Source organism: Lathamus discolor, chromosome 6 (assembly GCF_037157495.1).
Source record: "Lathamus discolor isolate bLatDis1 chromosome 6, bLatDis1.hap1, whole genome shotgun sequence".
NCBI lineage: Eukaryota > Metazoa > Chordata > Aves > Psittaciformes > Psittacidae > Lathamus > Lathamus discolor.
Window position 1 is genome coordinate 50,691,424 of NC_088889.1, and position 21,300 is coordinate 50,712,723.

The 21,300-nt window shown below is 48.7% G+C and overlaps 2 protein-coding genes across 4 annotated transcripts; one reads left to right on the forward strand and one right to left on the reverse strand.

Annotated features, from left to right (window-relative positions):
• Positions 1-1,442: 1,442 nt before the first annotated feature.
• Positions 1,443-14,950, reverse strand: RNH1 (ribonuclease/angiogenin inhibitor 1). 3 transcript variants are annotated; one of them, XM_065686812.1, is made up of 10 exons: positions 14,866-14,950; positions 11,157-11,262; positions 9,692-9,862; positions 7,788-7,958; positions 6,946-7,116; positions 5,962-6,132; positions 5,318-5,488; positions 4,240-4,410; positions 2,652-2,822; positions 1,443-2,232 (listed from the first exon to the last, which is right to left on the reverse strand). In XM_065686812.1, the coding sequence occupies exons 2-10, from the start codon at positions 11,240-11,242 to the stop codon at positions 2,145-2,147; spliced, it is 1,371 nt and encodes a 456-aa protein (XP_065542884.1). In that variant the 5' UTR covers positions 11,243-11,262; positions 14,866-14,950; the 3' UTR covers positions 1,443-2,144. The 3 variants fall into 3 exon arrangements, with proteins under 3 accessions (XP_065542884.1, XP_065542882.1, XP_065542883.1); XM_065686810.1 differs by lacking the exon at positions 14,866-14,950 and adding an exon at positions 13,015-13,093; XM_065686811.1 differs by lacking the exon at positions 14,866-14,950 and adding an exon at positions 12,861-12,881.
• Positions 12,405-14,999, forward strand: LOC136017478 (proline-rich protein 36-like). Its single transcript, XM_065685794.1, has 3 exons — positions 12,405-12,602; positions 12,758-13,888; positions 14,238-14,999. The coding sequence occupies exons 1-3, from the start codon at positions 12,405-12,407 to the stop codon at positions 14,736-14,738; spliced, it is 1,830 nt and encodes a 609-aa protein (XP_065541866.1). The 3' UTR covers positions 14,739-14,999.
• The last annotated feature ends 6,301 nt before the right edge of the window (positions 15,000-21,300 follow it).

Here is a 21,300-nt window from a genome sequence, read left to right on the forward strand (position 1 = left end):
GTTGGGCCAACTAATAAACAAAACCAGGTAAGTTTTAAGGAATATAAATCGTTGCTTTAGTTTTATTTATGACCGCAAGTGCCTCTTGCTACAGGGGCTTGCTGCTGGTGCACCTCGGTGCTCCTCAGCCTGCAGCAGAGAAGGAAGAGGCATTTCCCAGGCTGCAGTGCTGCAGCAGCAGTGTCCTGAGCTGAGCGCAAGAGGAGAGTGCCACCCCCTGGGTAGCCAGCACGGGTGATGCTGCAGGGAATGTGTACTGCCAGCGGGCAGGTGCTGGCTCTGGGATAGTTTGGCCCAGGTTGGACTTATGTTTGACACAGTCCTCAGCCCATCCTGCCTGCTAGATGGGGCCAAGGGAGGCTTTGCCTGGAAACTACCTGACCTTCAACCTGCCTGACCAAGACTGCTTTGCGAGCAGCACAGATACACCTTCACTTCCCTCGCATTGTCTTCTATCCATCGCATCATGTACTCTCAGAAATCCACCTCTAGTATTTGCTTAATTCTCTCGGAGCGCTGTCTTTACACCCATCGAGATGCCTGATTTTTTTGTGCTCATGCCCCTACACGTGTCTTGTCCCTCTTCAGCCCTGTCTTCTCCCCTAGCTTGAAATGAACCCACACACATCAAGTCCAGGAGAGACCATGAATATGAAAAGCCTATTTTTAAGAGCCACTCAGGATGGGTAGGTTTCTAAATACACAAACTACTGCTGCCCTTGAAGGAGAAGACCAAATACCTCCTAAAGCAAAAAGGAGTGGTTTTGAAGTTACCCAAAATGATAAAAAAGACGTGTTGAAGAAAAAGTAAATCCCATCCTTCACACCTGCCTGAAGACACGAATAAGCTACTTCTTGTGCACCATTTGGTATTTGTGGAGCCTATAGCAGAAACTATGCTTAGGTCAAAGCTTTCCTTAAGTCAAAGAAAAGCCACTTACAACCTCTATAGTATGAAGGTGTACGCATCTGAAGCCAAAGCCTGGGAACACCTTTAACTTGGGTGCCCAGGCAGGATTTGCAAGTGAATAAAACGCCAAGTGACTGCTCTAGGAACAGAGATGATGGCGATCAGGATTTCTTTGGCATTCCTGCAAAGCCACCACAGGGCAATGCCAAGTTTGTCTCTTACATTCTTAAAGCCAAGTTAATTCTTTTGTATTTCAGGTGTGCAACAGCTGCATTTTCCCTTGGAACAAGGTTTATTAAAACTCTGACTGGGTAAGGAAACCCAGTCAGTGTCCCCTGGCACCAGCCTTCTAGGCTTGCTGTCCACCTGAGGCCTTGACTGAGACCTTCTCCTGCCATGCTTCTGCTAAGAGCTTACCAAAAGCTAACGTGTAAAACAAGTGATTAATAGTGGTATTGTAGTTCAGGAGGGATGGACTGGTCTTAAAGGAGAAATATCTTCATTTTCTTCTCACAAGCTGAAAAATGACACATTTAATTATTTGCAAACAGACTTTATTATAGTTCCTCTAGAACCGCACCTGCCCCGGCACACAAACCAAACCATTTAATCATTTTCTGTACTAGCAGAAACTCATCTTTTGTTTGTACGAAAACTGCTTTTCAAGAGATAACAATTTAAAAAGATCATGGAGCTGAACAGCTGCTCACTTCCTCCTTCTCTGTTGTCTTGGCCGATACTGGAATATATCAGATCCAAAAACTCTTATTGGGAAAGGCAGGGGAGTGCTCCATTTTAGATTAGAAAATACTTGGGTTTTGGAGAGCCTTCCCCAGCAATCTGGTAAAAGCACCAACCAGTAATAATACAATAGGTAGATCTCCTCCTGCCTTTGGAAAGGAGCTCTTTTTAAAGCCTGACTAATGCATTAGAAGGGATTACAAGATTAATGAGCTCCTAAAGGGCAAAGACCCACTTCTAGAAGATGCCCAGTAATTGTTTATTTCAAGGACAGTAATGCTGCAGTGAAAATGAACAATGTTTTCATGAGCCTTGGAGTTAGTACATCCAGAGATGCACAGAAGGTTTGTCAGCTCCCTGGACAACCACTCAGGGAATCCACAAGTATTTTGGTACAAGCAAATTATCTATTAAATTATTTAGCTTGATGAATAAAAAAGTTCAGGTTAAGACAAGGACGTTGCTTTGACGCTTCTCCTTGGGCAGTCACCACTCATGAAATGATCTTCAACTCAGGCTTGGACTCCTCCAGTGCTCTCAGTTCATCATCCACTTCAGCACTCCACAGAATGTCGTACAAACTAACCCAAACAGAAAGGTAAGCTGGTTTAGTGAGCATCCTCCGTTAAGGAAAGAGAAAGATGCACAAATGGCTAGTATGGGAAGATCGTACAACAGAAAGGGCCCTATCTAGGTTTAAGAGACTGGCCCAACAGCCAGAAACACGCCTTGCAGGATAGGACCATATTACTCCCTCCCCAGCATCACCTTCTCCTTGGTTTTGGACCCTATGGACCAAAGCAGATCAAAGCACTGTGGTCACGTCACTTGGAAGGGACAAGACAGGTTTTGCAACATGCAGATGGCACCTGACCCTCCACCCCCTCCCTAGGCCACCAGTTGCCCTCAAGAGCAACTCCTAGAGAGCTGGTGCTTGCATCCCCTCCCTGAGCTCACCACCTGCCGGGGGAACACACGCAGGACCACAAACACCTCTCACATTAACTGCTGCACGTTGCAGCTGGGGTTCCTCAAGGCTTCGCAGATCTTCCTAATGCCTTCATCTTCCAGTGGGTTGTAGCTCAGGTCCAGCTCTGTAAGGCACTGCTTGGTAGCCATGACAGTGGCGAGGGTTGCACAGCAGGCTGATGTGACATCGCAGTTACCCAGCCTGCAGAGAGAGGAGGGGGAGCTGCAGTGAGCAATGGCTCCAAAGACCAGCCCACATCCAGGCAGCAAGCACAGATGCCCCTAGCATGGACCACAGATTCCTGTAAGGCATCCTTGAGGCATCAGCAGGGGCTGGTCCATGGTCTTCCCGCAGAGACAGCTGTCCTCATTGTGACTGCTGAACACCTAAAAGTCCTCCCTAAAGCTCAAAGGTGTGTGGCTTCAGCTGGAGAAGGACTCTTAAGAAGATATTCCCAGCTTCTGTTTAGCTTGGAAATGAGAAGACTGTGGGGAGATCTTATAACAGTCCTCCAATACCTAAAGGGGACCTACAACAAATCTGGAGAGGCACTTTCTACAAGGGCATGTAGTGACAGGACAAGAGGGAATGGCTTTAAACTGACAGACGGTAGATTTAGATGAGATATTAGAAGTTTTTCACTATGAGGGTGGTGAGACACTGGCACAGGTTGCCCAGAGAAGCTGTGGCTGCCCCATCCCTGGCAGTGTTCAAGGCCAGCTTGGACAGGGTTTTGAGCAACCTGGTCTAGTGGAAAGTGTCCCTGACCATGGCAGGGGTTGGAACTGGATGAGCTTTAAGGCCCTTTCCAACCCAACCAATTCCATAATTACATGACTCTGTGAACTCCAACATCATGCACAATCTTCTCTTTGGTTTCAACTGATCATAAAGTTCCTCTGAAGTTTATTACTTGAAACTTGCAGCCAGTTCTCTAAAAAGGGAAAGTGAGGCCTCTCAGCTGAGAAACAAGTAGCTTTAACTGGTCATCAAACACATCTTTATGGGCAGAGACTTCAAGTGTTACTGATATCTCTTGCTCAACTCACTCACTGTGAGCTTCAGGCATTGCAGCACAGCTCCAGCTTCTCTCAAATGATGCGGAGGGCATGAGCATGGTGCCCTGAGCACCACTGCAGGCCACAGCCACACCAGTCCAGAGCCTGGTGCCCACCTGGAAGGGAACAGGCAGATGGAGAAGGCAAGTCCCATGACAGGGCTGGACAGGATGCTCCAGCTGGACAGGATCCTCCTGCTCCTGCTGGTGAGGCTGGACCAGCACTTATGCTGGCACCCATAGAGGGTATGGAAAGCAAGAGGCAACTGGTGAATTCAGTCAGGCTTTGCACTGTGACTGGCAGGCATGAGAATTAACGTGCCAGACCTGGACCAGCAGCTCTTCCATCTCAGCGTCACATGTGAGAGAGGTCCTGAGGGTGAGTTCAGAGAAGGGCACAGGAAGCTCTGTGGTGAGCAGTTCACAGAGCAAAGCAAGATCTCTGCAGCCTCCCCACCCTTTGCTTTAGATCCTAGATATATAGGGTCTATATATAGGGTTTAGATGCTATTCTTGGAAGGGTAACACAGCGAGAAGGCCATTTCTGAGGGTGCACCTTACCATAGGGACTGGATGTTGCAGTTGGGGTGCAGCAGCCCTTCACAAATGAGTTCAACACCTGCATCTCTCAACTTGTTCTCACCCATATGCAGTACTTTCAAGTGCTTGTTCACGCTGAGAGCAGAGCTGACAGCCTTGCAGCAAGCAGTCGTGAGCCCGCACTCCCTAACCCTGCAAGGCAAAAGTGACATGAGATCTATATGGGGGATCTAGAGAGTATGAGGCACCATTCACTTCACATTTGCTTCATAGGAGCCCAGACAGTGGGACCAGAGGAACCAGAGCCTTCCTACAATCACCACTCTCAACCCACTGTCAGCTCGATCGTTTCTAAACAGCACCTCTCCCAGTCTATATTTGGGATGTCTGTTTTGGAGCACACCCCTAGGGAAGGCACCTGCCCATAAAGCACAGGAATGATGTGTGCTGCTCTCATAGTTGCTCTCAGCTCCACTGTGCACTCCTGAGGCACCATATCAACTCCCAGGCCACCAGGGCAGGAGAAGAACCCAGCTGGGGCAGGAGCTGAAACTGCAGGTTAGGAGTGTTCCAGTGCTGCTTGTTCAAGTTCTAGGTGAAAGAACATTTTCCTCTCCTGTCCATGTGAAACCATGCCGTCCCAGCATAAAAGGCAATGCTGTCAGCAGAGAGGATGCTGAGAACGGTTTATGTCTTTAAAACCTTCTTTTGGCTCATCAATGAAATAGCCTGAATCCAGGGGAGGACCTGAGATATCTGATCAAAGCACTCAATTTGCTATTACATGAGGACTTTCAAACTTCAAAAGTCTCTTAGTTGCTGTTTGTTGCAGTGTAAAACATATTAGCCAGAAGCTCCACAAGTGACGCTTGGTCTCCTGTTGTTTACAACAGGATGAGCATGGGGCAGATCTTCCCCACAGATGAGTTTAGGAATACAAATCCTTTCAGCTCCTTAAGTCTAAATCCTTTAGGTAACAACTGGCATAAGCTGTGTGTGGAGCCCATTGCAACTGAGGATCTATCTGGTGGCCATTACTTCACCAGCATCTTTCTTGTCTCCAAAGGCAGTGGGTATGTGAAACTTGACAGCAGCTCACCATAGCTCCTGGAGTTTAGATCTAGGATCCTTGAGCGCCTGACACAGCATTTCCATCCCCGAGTCTCTCAGGTTGTTGTCTATCAGACTGATCTCTGTGAGGCTCTCTTTTGTACTGATGAGTCTGGAGAGATCATTACAGCTAGCACTTGTGAGATCACAGTCCCATAACCTACACGGAAGAACAAAGTATTATTTCTCCCCAAAAGATTGACTTAAGAATAGAAAACAGAGTCCTGTTTTAGCACTCTGAATGTCTTGTTACATCATGTCATTTTCTTTTATGCTTTACAAAACCCATTCCTGCTTCATACCACATGGCTTTCTCCTTACGTTCTATCCATTGCACCAAAAGCTCACAAAAAAGAAACAGGGTCATGCAATTCTAATAGAAAGATAGCTCGACAGGAACAAGACAATGCCATCACCCATTTCAATTCCCCCTCTCCCCAGTTTGTTCCAAGCGATTCCAGTGCAGTTCTTCTCTCAGATGGTGTCAGGCACCCAGTTCTGAGAACAAATTTCCAGTAGAGACATTCTTGTTTCACTAGGGGGTGTAATTGAGAAACGTTCTGCTTAGGAGCAAACCAGCTGCACCAGGCAGATCACTCAGAGGCAGCAAGAGAGATTTCTGCCTACCCTTACCATAGCTTCTGGATTCTGCAGTTAGGATGCATCAATCCTTGGCACAGCAGAGCCAGACCGGAGTCCCCGATCTTGTTATCCCCCACAGAGAGATCTATCAGTGACGACTTGCTACTGAGAACAGCGCTTATCTCCCGACAGCTATTGCTGGTTATGCCACAGTTCTCCAGGCTGCAGGAAAAGAGCACAGTTGGAGTTGCTGCTGCAGACATGCGGTGTTAGATACAGCCCAACACCCCCAGTTCAGAATGAGGAGTGTCTATAGGCTGGTTCCTTGCTGGACACTGCTAGACCCTGCAAGACTCAGATACAGGTATCCTAGGTGGGGTCTGAGTGAGGCAACACACCGCTCCTGCACTCCACAAGGCTGCAGGGCCCTTTGACTCACCCACTCACATCTGTTAATGCAAGGAGCAGTTTCACCAGACTGCCTCTTTGTATTCATTGTCCTTTTTAAGATGAACTTTTGGCTGTACCACACAGTGAGTACCTGGCTCCCAACCCCTGCTGAAGCACAGGGACAAGATAAAATGAATCATGCTTCTCCCCTAAACCCCCTCAGGGGCTTTAACCCACACACGAGGCCAATGTCTTGAAGCAAAAAAGGGATCTAAATATATATACTCAGCTGGCTGGTAATTCAGGGGTAAGAACTGGAGCCACTGAGGATGATTGCTCCTCTGCTCTGAGATACTGGCTAACAGTTACCCCTTGTCACTGCAGGTTTAACCTGGGGTACATGCTCACACTGCACCTAAAGATACAAGAGTAAGCTCAGAATCCCGTGCTATGAAAAAATAAGGACAAAAAATTCCCCAAATGAAAGCCCCAGACATTTGCTTGCAGTTTCCAACTACAGAAATTTGAGCCAGCAAAAAAACTGCCCTGAATTTCAGCATTCCTGACAATAATTTTTCCTGTCTTGGGGGTGGTATGAGTAGCAGCAGGACTAGTTCCAGCTATAGGCGGCCAGCTTTTCCTTACTGTAGTAACTCTAGGTTGCAGCTTGCCTCCACCAGTCCTCGGCACAGCTGCTTTACTGCTGTATCTCCCAGCGTGTTGTTACTCAGGCTGAGCTCCTTCAGGGTGGGCTTGCTTTGCAGAGCAGCATTGAGAGCTTCCACAATATCAGCTGTGAGTTCACAATACTCCAGCCTGCGAGAAGAAAGGAAGTCCAGAGGTAAAACAACTGTCTTCACCACATCCTGCTATCCACAAGGCATCAGCTGGGCAAAGTGTGTGTTAGCCAGGGCAGAAAAGATGCCAGCATGAGCTGAGACCAGGCAACACATGGAAACAGAGGTAACTATGAGAGTTTTTAACAGCACATCCCTGTTCATTTCAGGAAGCATTAATTCCTAAATGAGACCCCAGGGACCCCAGCAAGACTAAGTACCTATCCCATTTTTACACTAGTCGTCTGTTACACCAATGCACAGGTTGCCTGGAACACACGACTGAGTTTTGCATTGCAACACATCACACAGCATCACCACCAAGCCTTCCCAGGAATAACTGGGGACTGTGAATAGGCCTGGATCCTGCTCAGACATAAAACAAGGACCACATGCAGCAGAACCAGACCTTCCCTGGGTGTCTGAGAGGTCTTGTATTAACAGCCACCACTGCCAGGAGTGCTAAACAAAGCCTATGGGAATAGACACCCAGCTCTTACAAACCCACAAGACCTACCAGCATGAATAAACATTACACAGTTTCAGACAAAACAGGAAGAAATCCATATCTGGCAACAAAGCTCCTGCTTGTCTCCAGGGAAAGACAAGCACGATCTGTCTGATGATCAAAACAACCCAGTGACTACTTACTGCAGCTTCTGCAGCTTACAGCTGGGGTTCATCATCCCTTGACACAGCACCTTCACTCCAGCAGTCCCCAGTTTGTTATCACCTACATGCAGCTCTGTCAGGGACGGCTGTGCGCTGAGGACGGAGCGGAGTGTCTCACAGCTGGCACTGGTCAGATTGCAGTTTTGCAGCCTGAAGGAGAGAGGCAACCAGGGTGAGGGAAATGCACTCCTGGAATTACAGTGGCTCTTCTCAGAGAGGTGCACGTGTTGAGGTTTGATCTTGGGAAGGACTCCATGGCACTGACAGTGCCTAATGCTCCAGAAGGCAGCACATCCAGGTTAGCACTGCTGCTTTACAGATGTGCCAACATATCTGATCAGCTATTACTATGCCTGTAGCTCCCATGCTTCCTTCAGCGTAATTACTCTTATAGTACCTCTAGCAGAAGAAGGCTCCACCCTACATTAAGTAGCACTGCAACTGCTTTATAAAGCGTTTTAATCATCATGAGGCTTATCCTGGAGAGAGGGCAATGGCATCTTATTTCTTGCCATCTCTGGAAATATGATCCAGACTAGCTAAAAGTGAAAATCTTGTCCAACTTGGCTTAAATCTGGGTATCATTAGAATTTTAATGGTATACTACAAGAAGGATCTATGAAGCTGATACTTCAGCACTCAGGCTGGGAGAAGTAACGTAGGAACCACACTAGTATTGCTATGGGTTGTTTAGAGTTATTGGACAAGACTTTATGGCAATGCAGAGGTTCTGGGCATGTACTATTAAATTTGATTTGTGTTTGGTTGCTCTTTTATTCCTTAAGGCACCTTACCAGAACCCCAAAAACGGAACATCGTGTTTCTACGGAACTGAAACAGCCTAATCCAGGCTGTTACTTGAGCATCTGGAAAAGCCTGAAGCTAGGGCAAACTCTCTAAAAAAATGACTTGTGTTAGTCTTCCAGCAGAGAGTATCGTGGTTATTTCTTGAAGGCCCATCAGAAAGTTGCAGTTTGATTAGCTTCACAGTCAACTCCCCCTCTATTTGTCAGTAAGTCCTCATTGCTGGGGCACAGGGACTCTGAAGCAGGCGTATCAGACCTAAAAGGCAAATTATTTTTACAGGGTGGTGCCATGAAGATCCTAGACCCACCTCAGAATCTAGAGGACTCCAGTACACTGCAAAAGGCATATGGACAGAGAAGGCAGCATCTCTTTGTGGGTCACTGAGGAGCAGGGGCAGCAGCCACTGGCTTTGACTAAAGCTCCTGCACTGTGGTTGCTGAGGGAAGCCCACTATAACTGTAATGTGGTCCTGGTCCCTCTGCAAAACATGCTGTCTTGAACCAAGCTGCCCCTGCCCAAGTGAGGAGATGAGGCTTGAGGCACAGCCAGTCTGGTAGAGAGCAGAGAGACTGACAGCTCTTGAAATGCAAAGGCTCACGAGAACATCCTTTTGCTTGGCTCCTAGAGAAAGGAGCGAGCAAACTGGACCAGATGCTAAACACTGTTCGTAACTGGCAGAAAAGCCTCCGAAAATGCATTTTTGAAAACGTCAGGTACATGCTAATGGCAGAGTGGGCCCCTTTGTGGTCATCCTTTTGTTTAAACTGGCCTAAACAGATAACTCAGCTGCCTCTTCTAAAAAACAAAGCCTCCAGAAAGCCTTCACTTGGCTGGGAAAACCCCACCTGTCCTTCTCTTGGTGCTGGAAGACAAAGGAAGACATACTGATGGTCTGGAGTCTTACAGTAAATGTATCACTTACATAAAAACATCTGGGTATTTCCAACCAGCTGACCTAGGCAACTGATGAGGTGCACTGGCATGGCTCTTACTACCGTCACATACTAGTTTGCCTCATGACATCACCTGCAGCAGACTGCAAGCATGTTGGAGCAAAACAATCAGTGGGGCTTTACCATAACTTCTGAAGGCTACAGCTTGGCATCAACAACCCTTTACATAGGTATTCAATGCCTTCATCTCCCAGCTCATTGTTGTTCAGCTTCAGCTCTGTGAGGGATGGATTTGTACTGATGATGGAGGAGAGATCTTTACAATTATTGCTGGAGAGATTGCAGTCATCCAACCTGAAAGAGAAGGAGAGAAGGGGCACTTTAGTCCTTAGGGTTGCTCTGCTCTTCCTGGCTGGAGCACAGTCCGTGAAAGCAAAGTGAGCAACTTACTCCCCTGCAGTCCCTCGATGCCTCCATAAGTATGTGCATGGCCTGTTGGGCGATGCATGGCCCAAATCTAGATGTGCTATCTCTGCACGGCTGCATTACCACAGAGACTGGACAACAGATCCCCAGCCCCCAGACCTCCGTGCTGTGCAGAAGAGGGCACATGATGCAAGTCATTTCCCTTGGCAGGACTTCAGCTGGACGATGCGCCTTCTTTTAAGCACTGATAGCGACAAACTACCTGGTGTCTGAAGCCTCTAATGAGAGGCCAGCTTACAGGCTGTCAGACTAGTTCTGCCCTGACACCAGCCAAGCTGGATCTTCAGCCATCAGCAGTTTTGTCTCAGGTAGGTGAGCCACACCAGTCTGCACTGTCTCTCTCCAGCATGACTCTCAGTACACAAACTGCATTGGCTTCTCCCACTGGACATTTTCCTAGGTGTTGCTAAACTGAGGGGGGGGAGTTGAATTGGAAGTAGAGCCAAGGAAAGGCCTGGGAGCCCACAAAGCCATGGAGGCGTACAGTGCGGCAGAAAAGACTTGGGGCAAAAGGAAGGTGTCAAGCCCCAGGTACAGGTACAGCCACAGCCAGGACTACCAAGAGTTGCCTGGTCACTTCTCCTTAGACAACACTATGAAAACTGAGGCTCTAGTAGGATTCTCCTTCCCTCCCTCTGGGAAGAAGACTGGGCTCCCTATGGCATCATGTTCAACACCAGTGAACAATTCCTGCCAGTACTTTAGAAGTCCAAGTGAAGAATTAAAAGCTGTAGCTTGTGCATGACTATTAAGTTAACAGTTACTTGGCAGCATCTGACCTGCAACCCTGAGAGTGTTCAACCTAATGAGCACAGAGAGATGTCTTCCCTCTCTTGAGGGAAAGGGAGAAAGTGAAAGAGAGAATTACAAGCGGTCATCAAATGTTTAGATAACCACATTACCTGGCTGAGTTCTTCCCATGCCTTAGAACAAGGGCAGCATTACTTAATACCAAAGGATGCTTATCTGTAGTTGAAAAACTTTGCAAGAGAGTGGTTTCCCCCCTTCCCATTTAAATTAACCTTCTGGAAAAAAATAGGAAGAATAATTCCTGTTACTGGGCAATTTCTAAGTCACACGTCAGCAGTTCTGCAGCTGAAGAAAACGGGAGAGAAACACAGTATTTCTTACTTAGAAGAGATAATATGCAGCTAGTTACTACCTGATGGTTTTGCAGGATTTCATTGTGGACAGAAGTTCAGCCCATCTAGATGGGCTCATCTCCTCACACTGGATGTCAAGCTCCATTTTAACAGCTGAGATAAGACCTGAAAATAAATTAAAAAAAATATAAATAAAATCAAAACCTGTTTTTCATTGTCTGAGAAGCATCAATCCTCTTCAACCCCCCCAGCTCTCGGCCACTGTATAAGAGGTGGTTTTCCAACACCAGCCTGCTGCAAGCACTAGTAGGAGCCAGCAGCACCGGAGTGGTTTTGTCTGGGGCTCAGCAAGGCCCTCTCCCTAGAGGCAAAAAGTACATGGAACCTGGAGAAATATGGCAACAGCTTATTATCTGAAGGCTGCTGGTGTGAGAAGAAGACACTCCCCTTCCCTCTCCAAGGGAGCTTAACCAGAATGCGCATTTTAGAGGCACTGGTGCTACTCATTCACTATTACACTACTGAGCCACACAGCCACTGAGTATTACCAGTGGGGCATATCTGACTGGCTGTGGGACCTTGAGCTATACTTAAAGTTAGGGTATTTCTGAGAGAACAAGGAAGATGAAGCCTTGTGTGGGATGGTTTAGTGTGAGGTGTCCCTGCCCATGGCAGGGGGGTTGGAACTAGATGATCTTGAGGTCCTTTCCAACCCTAACTATTCTATGATTCTATGAGCTGGAGAACTGCCGGGGCTCGGATTAAAAACCCTGCTGGCCACACATCTCTATGTGAGAGGTGGAACCGAGGCAGATGGGAGAAGTGCTCCTCCATGATCTGACAGCCAAGCTTTGAAAAGTCACTCTGGTTGGGCAAGCACAGAGAAACTGATAAGCAGCACTTGCTTACTCTGAAGTCAAACTGCATTTCTGAATTGATGCAAACACAGCACCTTGCAGAGCAGCTCCAGATAGCTGAGCTCTAGGCTGAGTTGACAAGGGATAGCATTAAAGGCAGTGCTCCAGTGGGTGACAAAATGCAGTCTTGGTGTCTTGGCTGTGTTAACATGACTCAGACTACAGGATATTTATATATTAAAAAAAAAAGTCTCCTGAGCTACCACATCGGAATGTGAACAGCAAAAAAACCCCACCAAGGCGTTACTGACTGCATTTCACCACTCTCTTCCCCACCTCAGCCATCTACTGCTACCATAAAATCAAGGCTATCCCAAACTAGGCTTTTCACAGACATAAGCTTGGTGTCAGCGCACACATCATGTTTCACACACAACAAATCCCACATCCATGTGGGGAGGCGATCTGCCACAAGAGCAGGGAGGCACCGAGGCCATATTCCTAAAACACAAGAAGAAAAGCAGGACACCGAGGCCAGTGTTAGCAGAGCTCATGTGTATTCTTGGCCTCTCCTCTTTCAAACCCTCAGCAAAACGCTGCTGGAAATCACGGACACATCCTCGGTGGGTCCACAACACAACCCCACGTGTAAGGCGGGTTGAATCACGTGGTGTTTAAAATCAGCGCAGACCCAAACCAGTGTGAAGAAGTGGGGCAGCAGTGCCCGGTTACACTAGCGAGCAAACGCCCCCCGGGGATACAGGAGTTTGCTCTCTGTATTTCCCCTGGTTTACCACGCTCAGACCAAACAAGAGTTTGGGGTTTTTCCCCCCTCGCGAAGCCCTGCGCCTTCCCGTAAGCCGAGGAACGGGAGACCGGCATCTCCGAGCACAGGCTCGGTCCGACCCGGCGGGCACACCGGCCACCGCGGCTGTTCCTGGCCTCTTGCTACCGGCACAGCGCTGCCCTCCCTGCTCACAGCGCTTCTGCCATGTTTCTCGCACCGGAGCTGCCCCGGGTTTGAGCTTCCACTTCCCTCCCCGCAGGCCCCCACTCCTACCCTCTCCCCGCAGCTCCTGCCGCAGCTCTTCCTGCCCCGCACCGCGCAGCCGCCGACGGCCGCCCCGGTCCCGCCCTACGGGGCGCGGACAGCTCGGAGCCGAGCCGAGCCGAGCCGAGCCGAGCGGGGAGGAGCGGAGCGCGGCAGTCTTCCCTTTCTGCCCTCCTCCTCCTCTCCCCTTTTCTTTCCTCCTTTCCTTTTTTTCCTGCCTTCTTTACCATTTCTGCCCCTTTCCCTTCTATTTCCCCCTTCTTACCTTTACCTCTCTTCCCTTTTCCTTGTCTTCTTCTTGCTTCCCTCTCTCCTTTTTCCACCTATCTTTTCCCCTTTCCCCTCTTTTTCTTCTCCTTTTCCACCTTCCCCCTCCCCTCTTCATCATTTTCCTCTATATCCTCTTACCTCTTTTTCCCGTGTTCCTCACTTCCTTCTCCCTCTTTTTGTTTTCACCTTCCCCATTATCTTTTTTGTGCTTTTTCCACTTCCTTCTTTTTCTTCTTGTCTTTCTCCCTTTTCCATTTTCTCCCTCCTCCCCTCCCTTTTCCTTTCCTCTTTTTCTTCCTTTCCTCTCCTTTATTCCTTCCTTCCCTCTTTCCTGTGCTTTCCTCTTTTCCATGTTTTGTCTCCCTTTCCTCCTTCCTTTTCCCTTCTCTCTTTTGTTTCTTTTCCACCCCTTCTGCCCTCCCTTTTCCCCCTTTCTCTCCTCTTTGCCTGTTTATCCCCTCTTTTTAAACTTCTTCCCCACTTCCCTCTCTTTCTCCTCTATTTTCTCCCTTTCCGTTTCCCCCCTTCCCTTTTTCCCATCCACCCCTATCTCCCCCCACAGCAGGAGCACTGGGATATTCTGGAAAAAAAAACAGGAGAAGGGGAAATCCCTGTAAGTGAAAGGGTGCGAAAGGGATAGGAGGACCAAATGTTAAATGGGAAGGTGTCCCACCGGGGCTGCGAGGGCAGCCTTTGCCCCATGCTGGGATCCAGAGTGTAAGGGGGATGCATGCAGGTCACCCAGGGGAGAGGCAACATGGGGGGAAGCCTTGGCCGCGGGAGACAGGACCTCCCTTGTGCTTGTCCGGGAAGTTCAGAAGCGGGAATAACAACAAAGTTGTCTCCCTGACTTCCAGCTTGCAGATAGCTCCAGCTTGGAGGGCCTGGGATGTTTCCCCCGTCCATCCCTCACCAGTCCTACCCGTGACTCATCTTCTTTCCTATTCTGTCTCCCTCATTAGCGCAACACGCTGACGAGCACACGAGCTGCACCTCACAGGCAAAGGCCTCTCTCTCCTCTAAGCTGTCTGAAACAAAACCAGGAGCGCCATAGAGGACGGCCGCATCGGAGTTTTGCCGCTGCACTGACTTGCCCGCCTCTGTCCCCCCGCCGTGCCGCGGCACCCCGGACACCCCAGTGGCCACCAGCTTGCCCGCGCACCCGTCCCACATCGCGGCGTCTGTCTGGGGCTGGGAGGCGTTCGTCATCGCCCTGCTGGCTTCCTCCTCCGGCTGCCGGCTACTCCCTGTCTCCCTTTTGTTTCCCAGTACTTTTATCCGCAGTAACGGCTCGTTCAGACTTCCACAAGACAGAGCAGGTTTTGAAGAGAGAAAAAGGTTTTGAAGTGCCGAGAGTTCGTACTGAGTTGCCTCCCTTCCTTACTCCCAAAATCTTAGTGTCTCCCCCAGTTTCTTCTCCCTATGAACGCCCCACCCCCTGGCTCACACAACAGTTCCATTAAGCACAACCAGCAGCGCCCCACAAAGCAGCCTCTGCTTTGCACGGCTTTGAAACCGTTATGTGCTCCTCGGTAAGCAGAAAGGAAAGTTTAGAGAGTTTAAGAGCCCGGTTTTGCTGCCGACACGTACCTCGCTCTTCTCGGCGCTCTGCGGGGAGCGAGGAGGGCAGAGCTGACGCCTTCCTGCTGCCGTTACTACGCAACCTCTGCTGTTGTACACATGGTGCCTGCTAGAGGGAGAACAGTTTTGGGCTGTGATGGCTTTTTTCCTCCCAGAGCAGCTCTTCTGCGGCTCACGGAGCTGCGCTCCCCCGCCCGGTCGTACCTGGCTTCGGGACAATGCAAATACTGCAGAAAACCTGGTGATGGTTAAAGGCAACTATAACTTTGTACCCCTGATCACGTAGCCACTTGCCAGGGTTTAGTCTAGAGCAAGGGAGTAGTTGCCATTGAAGGATCTACCAAAATGAGGCCACCACATTGTTAAAGTGTGGATGTGGGTGCTGCAGTTTGCATAGTTTCTCCATTCATCAGGCAAGCCGTGTCCTGCGTGAACAGAGGGTGATGCTGAGCAATTACTGCCTCCTGCCACTTCACCCCGGGGGTTAACCCCCCCGCAGGGGCTAGGGCACAGGCAGCCCCTCTCCTACACAAGCTGGATGCTCACATGGCCTGGAAGTGCTCCCCAGGCACAGTCTTGGTCATGCCTCCCTGAAACTGCCTCTTGCAGCAAGCAGGGACGCAAGTCCTACACCGTCTCCTCCCAAATTCTCTATGGCTCTTCTTCTCCCCAAGGATTACCATGCATGCGTCAAGATGCATCACATGCTAATTGCAGGTCACAGTAACCCACTTTCTCCACCTATCCTCAACGATGGAAAGATTAATTAATCATAGAATCATAGAATAGTTAGGGTTGGAAAGGACCTCCAGATCATCTAGTTCCAACCCGCCTGCCATGGGCAGGGACACCTCTCACTAAACCATCCCACACAAGGCTTCATCCAACCGGGCCCTGAACACCGCCAGGGGTGGAGCATTCACAGCCTCCCTGGGCAACCCATTCCAGTGCCTCACCACCCTAACAGTAAAGAATTTCCTCCTTATATCCAATCTAAACTTCCCCTGTTTAAGCTTTAATCAGTTACCCCTTGTCCTATCACTACAGTCCCTGATGAAGAGTCCCTCCCCAGCATCTTTATAGGCCCCCTTCAGATACTGGAAGGCTGCTATGAGGTCCCCACGCAGCCTTCTCTTCTCCAGGCTGAACAGCCCTAACTTCCTCAGCCTGTCTTCATACAGGGGGTGCTCCAGTCCCCTGATCATCCTCGTGGCCCTCCTCTGGACTTGTTCCAGCAGTTCCATGTCCTTTTTATGTTGAGGACACCAGAACTGCACACAATACTCCAGGTGAGGTCTCACAAGAGCAGAGTAGAGGGGCAGGATCACCTCCTTCGACCTGCTGGTCACGCTCCTTTTGATGCAGCCCAGGATACGGTTGGCTTTCTGGGCTGTAAGCACACACTGAAGCCGGCTCATGTTCGTTTTCTCATCGACCAACACCCCCAAGTCCTTCTCCTCAGGGCTGCTCTGAATCTCTTCTCTGCCCAACCTGTAGCTGTGCCTGGGATTGCTCCCACCCAGGTGTAGGACCTTGAACTTGTCATGGTTAAATTTCATAAGGTTGGCATCAGCCCACCTCACAAGCGTGTCAAGGTCCCTCTGGATGGCATCCCTTCCCTCCAGCGTATCAACCGGACCACACAGCTTGGTATCATCAGCAAACTTGCTGAGGGTGCACTCAATCCCACTGTCCATGTCAGCGATGAAGATGTTAAACAAGACCGGTCCCAACACCGATCCCTGAGGGACACCACTCGTTACTGGTCTCCAGCCGGACATTGAGCCATTGACCACAACTCTTTGTGTGCGGCCATCCAGCCAGTTCTTTATCCACCGAGTGGTCCATCCATCAAATTGATATCTCTCCAATTTAGAGAGAAGGATGTCGTGTGGGGCAGTGTCAAACGCTTTGCACAGGTCCAGGTAGATGACATTAACTGCTCTACCCCTGTCCATCAGTTCCTTAGCCCCATCATAGAAGGCCACCAAATTGGTCAGGCAGGATTTCCCCTTAGTGAAGCCATGCTGGCTGTCACCAAGCACCTTGTTGTTTTTCATGTGCCTTAGCATGCCTTCCAGGAGAATGTGCTCCAAGATTTTGCCAGGCACAGAGGTGAGACTGACTGGTCTGTAATTCCCCGGGTCTTCCATTTTCCCCTTCTTGAAAATGTGGGCTATATTTCCCTTTTCCCAGTCGTCGGGAACTTCACCTGACTGCCATGATTTTTCAAATATGATGGCCAGTGGCTTAGCAACTTCATTCGCCAGCTCCTTCAGGACCCGCGGATGGATTCCATCAGGTCCCATGGACTCGTGCACGTTCAGATTTTTAAGATGGTCTCGAACCAGATCCTCTCCTACAGTGGGCCCAAGGTCTTCATTCTCACAGTCCCTGCGTCTGCCTTGCAAGAGTTGGCTGATGCGGTCGGAGCCTTTGCCAGTGAAGACCAATGCAAAGAAGTCATTCAGAACCTCAGCCTTCTCCAAATCCTGTCTAGCCAGTTCTCCCGAGAGCTTCCTCAGGGGGCCTGTGCTGTCCCTAGTCTGTTTTTTGTTTACTATGTACCTGTAGAATTGTAATTAATGTTTCCATATACTGCAAATGAGCTGGAGGCAAAAGACCAGCTAAGATTTTCCTTCTTACAACTGCTGACCAGCAGCAACCCTGCACTCCATGGGGAACACTGGAGGGTGTCACTCCAGTTGCCTTTATTACCCTTCCTTTGAAGGAGTTGGGAAAAGACTACTAGAAGAGCTCAAAGAGCTGAAACCCACCTTCCTTAGTGCCCAGAAGAGAGCTGAATGCCAGAGGGTGCACATTTTCTGTATTATCTCCCAGGAAACACAGGTTTGTGCACACAAAGGGGTGGCAACAACAGTGCTTGTGCCCCTCAGTCTGACCTGAAACCTGTTGAACCCCAACTATGAGCTTGGGGATGGCACAAGCCTGATGCTTGCCAGGATGCTCCCTGTCAGGCAGTTAGGTGGGGTGCTGCAGCTGGTGAAGGATGTCTCTGCCCTTCTTGCTCAGCATGAAGCTCTCAGGGAGGCCACTAGTGAAGACTGGCAAAAGGCCATCCCTTGGCCTACCAGGTAATTTGAAATCAGATGCCTGTCATTCAGCCCAGCAGCAAAGGTGTCATTTCATATGCATCCACCGCTGGCATCTCACTGCTCTCAGCTTCTGCTCTGCTGCCAACATCAGCAGTCTCTAAATGACAAAGTCTAGTGTTTGTTAGAGGTTTCAGAGTGCTTTATATCACATGGAACTTCTGTAGACGCCCTGCCCTGGACAAAGCATCCACTGCACACTGGACTGTTCTGGTGAAAAACTAGGTTTACAAGTCAGGTAGCCATGCCAAGATGTCATCAGCTTCTATCTCCGTGTTGTCCCTTTGGCTGCCCTCACTGTGGGGACAACAAAAAACATCACAGGAAAAATCTATTGCTCTTCCCCAGCAAGCAGGACCAGGCTGGCCTACTCACAGAGACTCACATGGGTCCAGAGGAAACCATGCAGAGTGGGGCTGAAAAAGGCAACAGCAAACACAGGTAAGAAATGCATGTGCATGTCTTTCCACAGAAACAGTGACAGACTCCTGGCATGGAAGGTATGTCCACTTGTGCATTTGCACAGACTCAGGTCTGACTCCCCAAGGAGTCTGACAGTGACATCTGCCCTGTGTTCACTTCTTTTTTATCACCATTTCTCCATGTCCTTTTTGAGGTCACTCACATTTATCTCCCAATTTTTTTAGGGCCTCCCCCTCCTTCGGCATTTGTAGCAGGGAGGGAGCACATGGTGCAGCCCGCCTCTTGCCTGCAACTTCAGGGCACGGCTGGCATGGACCCAGCAAGGGTAGATCTTGTGTCCTGGGATCTGGGGAAGCTGAGGTGTGTTTCTGCATTTAACATTGCTTCATTTTAAACCTAAATTTATGCACGTAGCCCTAGAGCAAACTTACGAGAGGATACTTAAATTAATCTCATCAGCATGAGTGGAAAGCTTTGCCTTTTCCCCCCTCTAGCAGTTTCCCGTTGTGTCCTCTCTGCTCTCATGATGCCTCTGTGCATGTACTTTATTGCAATTAAAGACAATAAGACTCTGAGGGTAGTGACAGATCTTTTGCTAACTTGACCATGCGGTACCTACCAGCAAGTTCATTATGTAAGTTCAGCCATGGGGATCAAAGCAGTAAGAAAGACTTCAGCATGTGCTCAGCTCCATTTGGTGCAGTGACAGCCTTGCTCGAACTCCTACTTGATCCATTGCTGGAAGTAATTTGTTCCTTGAGCTTGTGTGTGACTTGAAGTAAGGCTTTGTAGGTGGAGGAAATGCAAAACTAGGGTCATTCCTGAAGAGCCAGTGAACTGATAAAAGCACTGGGGAGCAAAAGCATCTGCGGGGCAAAGCGGAGAACCCAACACTATGGCTCAAGTGATGCCTTGGGAGCAAAATAAAAGAGAGGTCAGTAAACAGACACTGGTAGCATATGTCTCAGAGCTGTGAGGTGGCCGAGCATGCTTTGAGCCCCTTGGCAAATCCAGGCAAATGCTCATCCTGACTTGCATGTGTGCATGCACACATATGGATGCTCCATACTGTGCTAGTTCGTTATAGATTCCCACAAGAAAGGGAGGAATTTTTAGCTGTTTTGATGTGGTCATCTTGTTCTTGTAAAAGAAAAGCTGGTCTCTTTGTTTCATGCTGGTTTTAATTTTAAAGGGAGTGGGAATCATTATAATGAAATAATACTGTGAGTATATGCGTAGTGTTTTATCCCTGGGTATATAGGCTTTCACCATGGGTCTAGTGAAAACGGACCCCAAGAAAATGGGGCTTTCCAGACGTGTTCATTAACCACCGTACTGCATAGACCTGCAAGAAAAGTAAGGGGGGTGGGGAGGGTGCGGGATTTTTTGGCTAACCCTGCTTTCCTTCTGCATCTTCCGCCTCAACCCGTGGCAGTGGTTGCCTGCCAGTCTGCAGAGGGCGATGCAGCATCAGTCTGACCAGCCTTAGGATCCTTATGAACCTTTCCATCATCCCGAGGCTGCCCATGGTCACCAACATATTGCAGGGGTTGAGGGTCGAGATGGGGCCAAAGCTAGAGGGAAAAATGAAAGGACCAGACCACAGACACAAATTTATCTCATAATACAGTCTTTTCATGCCGCCTGCTTAGCAGCTGTTGAAATAGGAGACTGTGATCTGTGATGGATTTCACTTTCCTGTTAAATCCTGCTGCACAGGAAGACTCGAATTGTTTGTTGAAGCTTTGAAGACCATTGTAGTGACAGCTTGTTATTTTATGAGTTTGTCTGGGACTCAGAAGCCAGAGAGCAAATCAGCTTTAAAAGGCAAGAATAGAATCTTCAGGCTAAAAATCCCCCAACAACGATACCCCCATCTGTTTTTCAGACTTCAGTTTGTATGTTACCATTGGCATTTTCTGGAAAGGACTGGAAGATGTCCACTGGTGGTGGAGACATGGCTCTCCAGACTCCCTGAGGCTACCCATGAGAATTCATGTGTATTTGTGCCAAATAATCTCTTTGAAAAGCTGTTGCATCCTCCTTTCAATCCTATTCTTCTTTGGGCTATTGGCAATTAACATTTATGCTGCCTATAAAAAAGGTTTGTGGGGTTAGAAGGACTTTAAAAGACCTGCAGGATAAACGGTGAAATAGGCAGGACTTCAGCCTTAGGTAGATATGGCTATAGATGTGCAAAAAGACCATGGCCAAATAGTGCTGCTCTGCAAAAATCTTTGCACGAGATTTATTCAGACAAAAAATGATTCCCTGGGTTTATTCTTTTCAAAGGGAAATGCAGTAATATTGAGGCTTCTTACTTACTGTTTCTGAAGGTGTGGTTTAATAGAAGGTTATTGCAGAAGAATTTGGTTGGTCTGGAAGGCACCCACTGGATGTTTTCCACTGCCCCAGGTCCACACTGGGGCGTCCCCTGGGATTTAAGAGCAGGGGCTCTGAGCCTGATCTCTCATCAGCCACCCTAGGGCTCATGTGTACACTCTGCAGAGAGGTGAGCCTGCCCCAGGCCCACTGCACACATCTGGTGATGGGGATGATTTGCAGTTTACTCAGGTGTAGGATGGGATCTGTGGGCATCCTGAAAGCTGAATTCCACTCTCTGCTGATGAAATATCTCAGAAAGATCATTTCCTCACGTATGTAACCAGAGAAAGTGCACAAAATTGTTTTTCCACCTTCGGTTTCCAGTTCAGCTTGTGATTGGGATGGAAATGCCAACTGAGTGTATTCCTATGGGGTTGTTTTTGTTTTTTTTTTTCCATATGTCTTCAGTTTTTAAACCACTCTCTTTTTTCTTTAAATTATTTGGGTTTTTTTCTTTCTGGCTCATTGCAGCAGAATAATATCAACATGTAAGAATTTGAATATTTGGCTCAATTTTACACCT

Bases quoted from the DNA above. Each gene is read 5' to 3' on its own strand.
- RNH1 (XM_065686812.1), bottom strand. From the start codon at position 11,242: ATGGAGCTTGACATCCAGTGTGAGGAGATGAGCCCATCTAGATGGGCT. The intron at 9,863-11,156 runs GTAGTAACTAGC...CTTCTCTTTCAG, and splicing joins AAATCCTGCAAAACCATCAG to GTTGGATGACTGCAATCTCT. The intron at 6,133-6,945 runs GTAAGGAAAAGC...CTTTTCCTGCAG, and splicing joins TGCAACCTAGAGTTACTACA to CCTGGAGAACTGTGGCATAA.
- LOC136017478 (XM_065685794.1), top strand. From the start codon at position 12,405: ATGTGGGGAGGCGATCTGCCACAAGAGCAGGGAGGCACCGAGGCCATA. The intron at 12,603-12,757 runs GTAAGGCGGGTT...TACCACGCTCAG, and splicing joins TCCACAACACAACCCCACGT to ACCAAACAAGAGTTTGGGGT. The intron at 13,889-14,237 runs GTAAGTGAAAGG...CTCCCTCATTAG, and splicing joins CAGGAGAAGGGGAAATCCCT to CGCAACACGCTGACGAGCAC.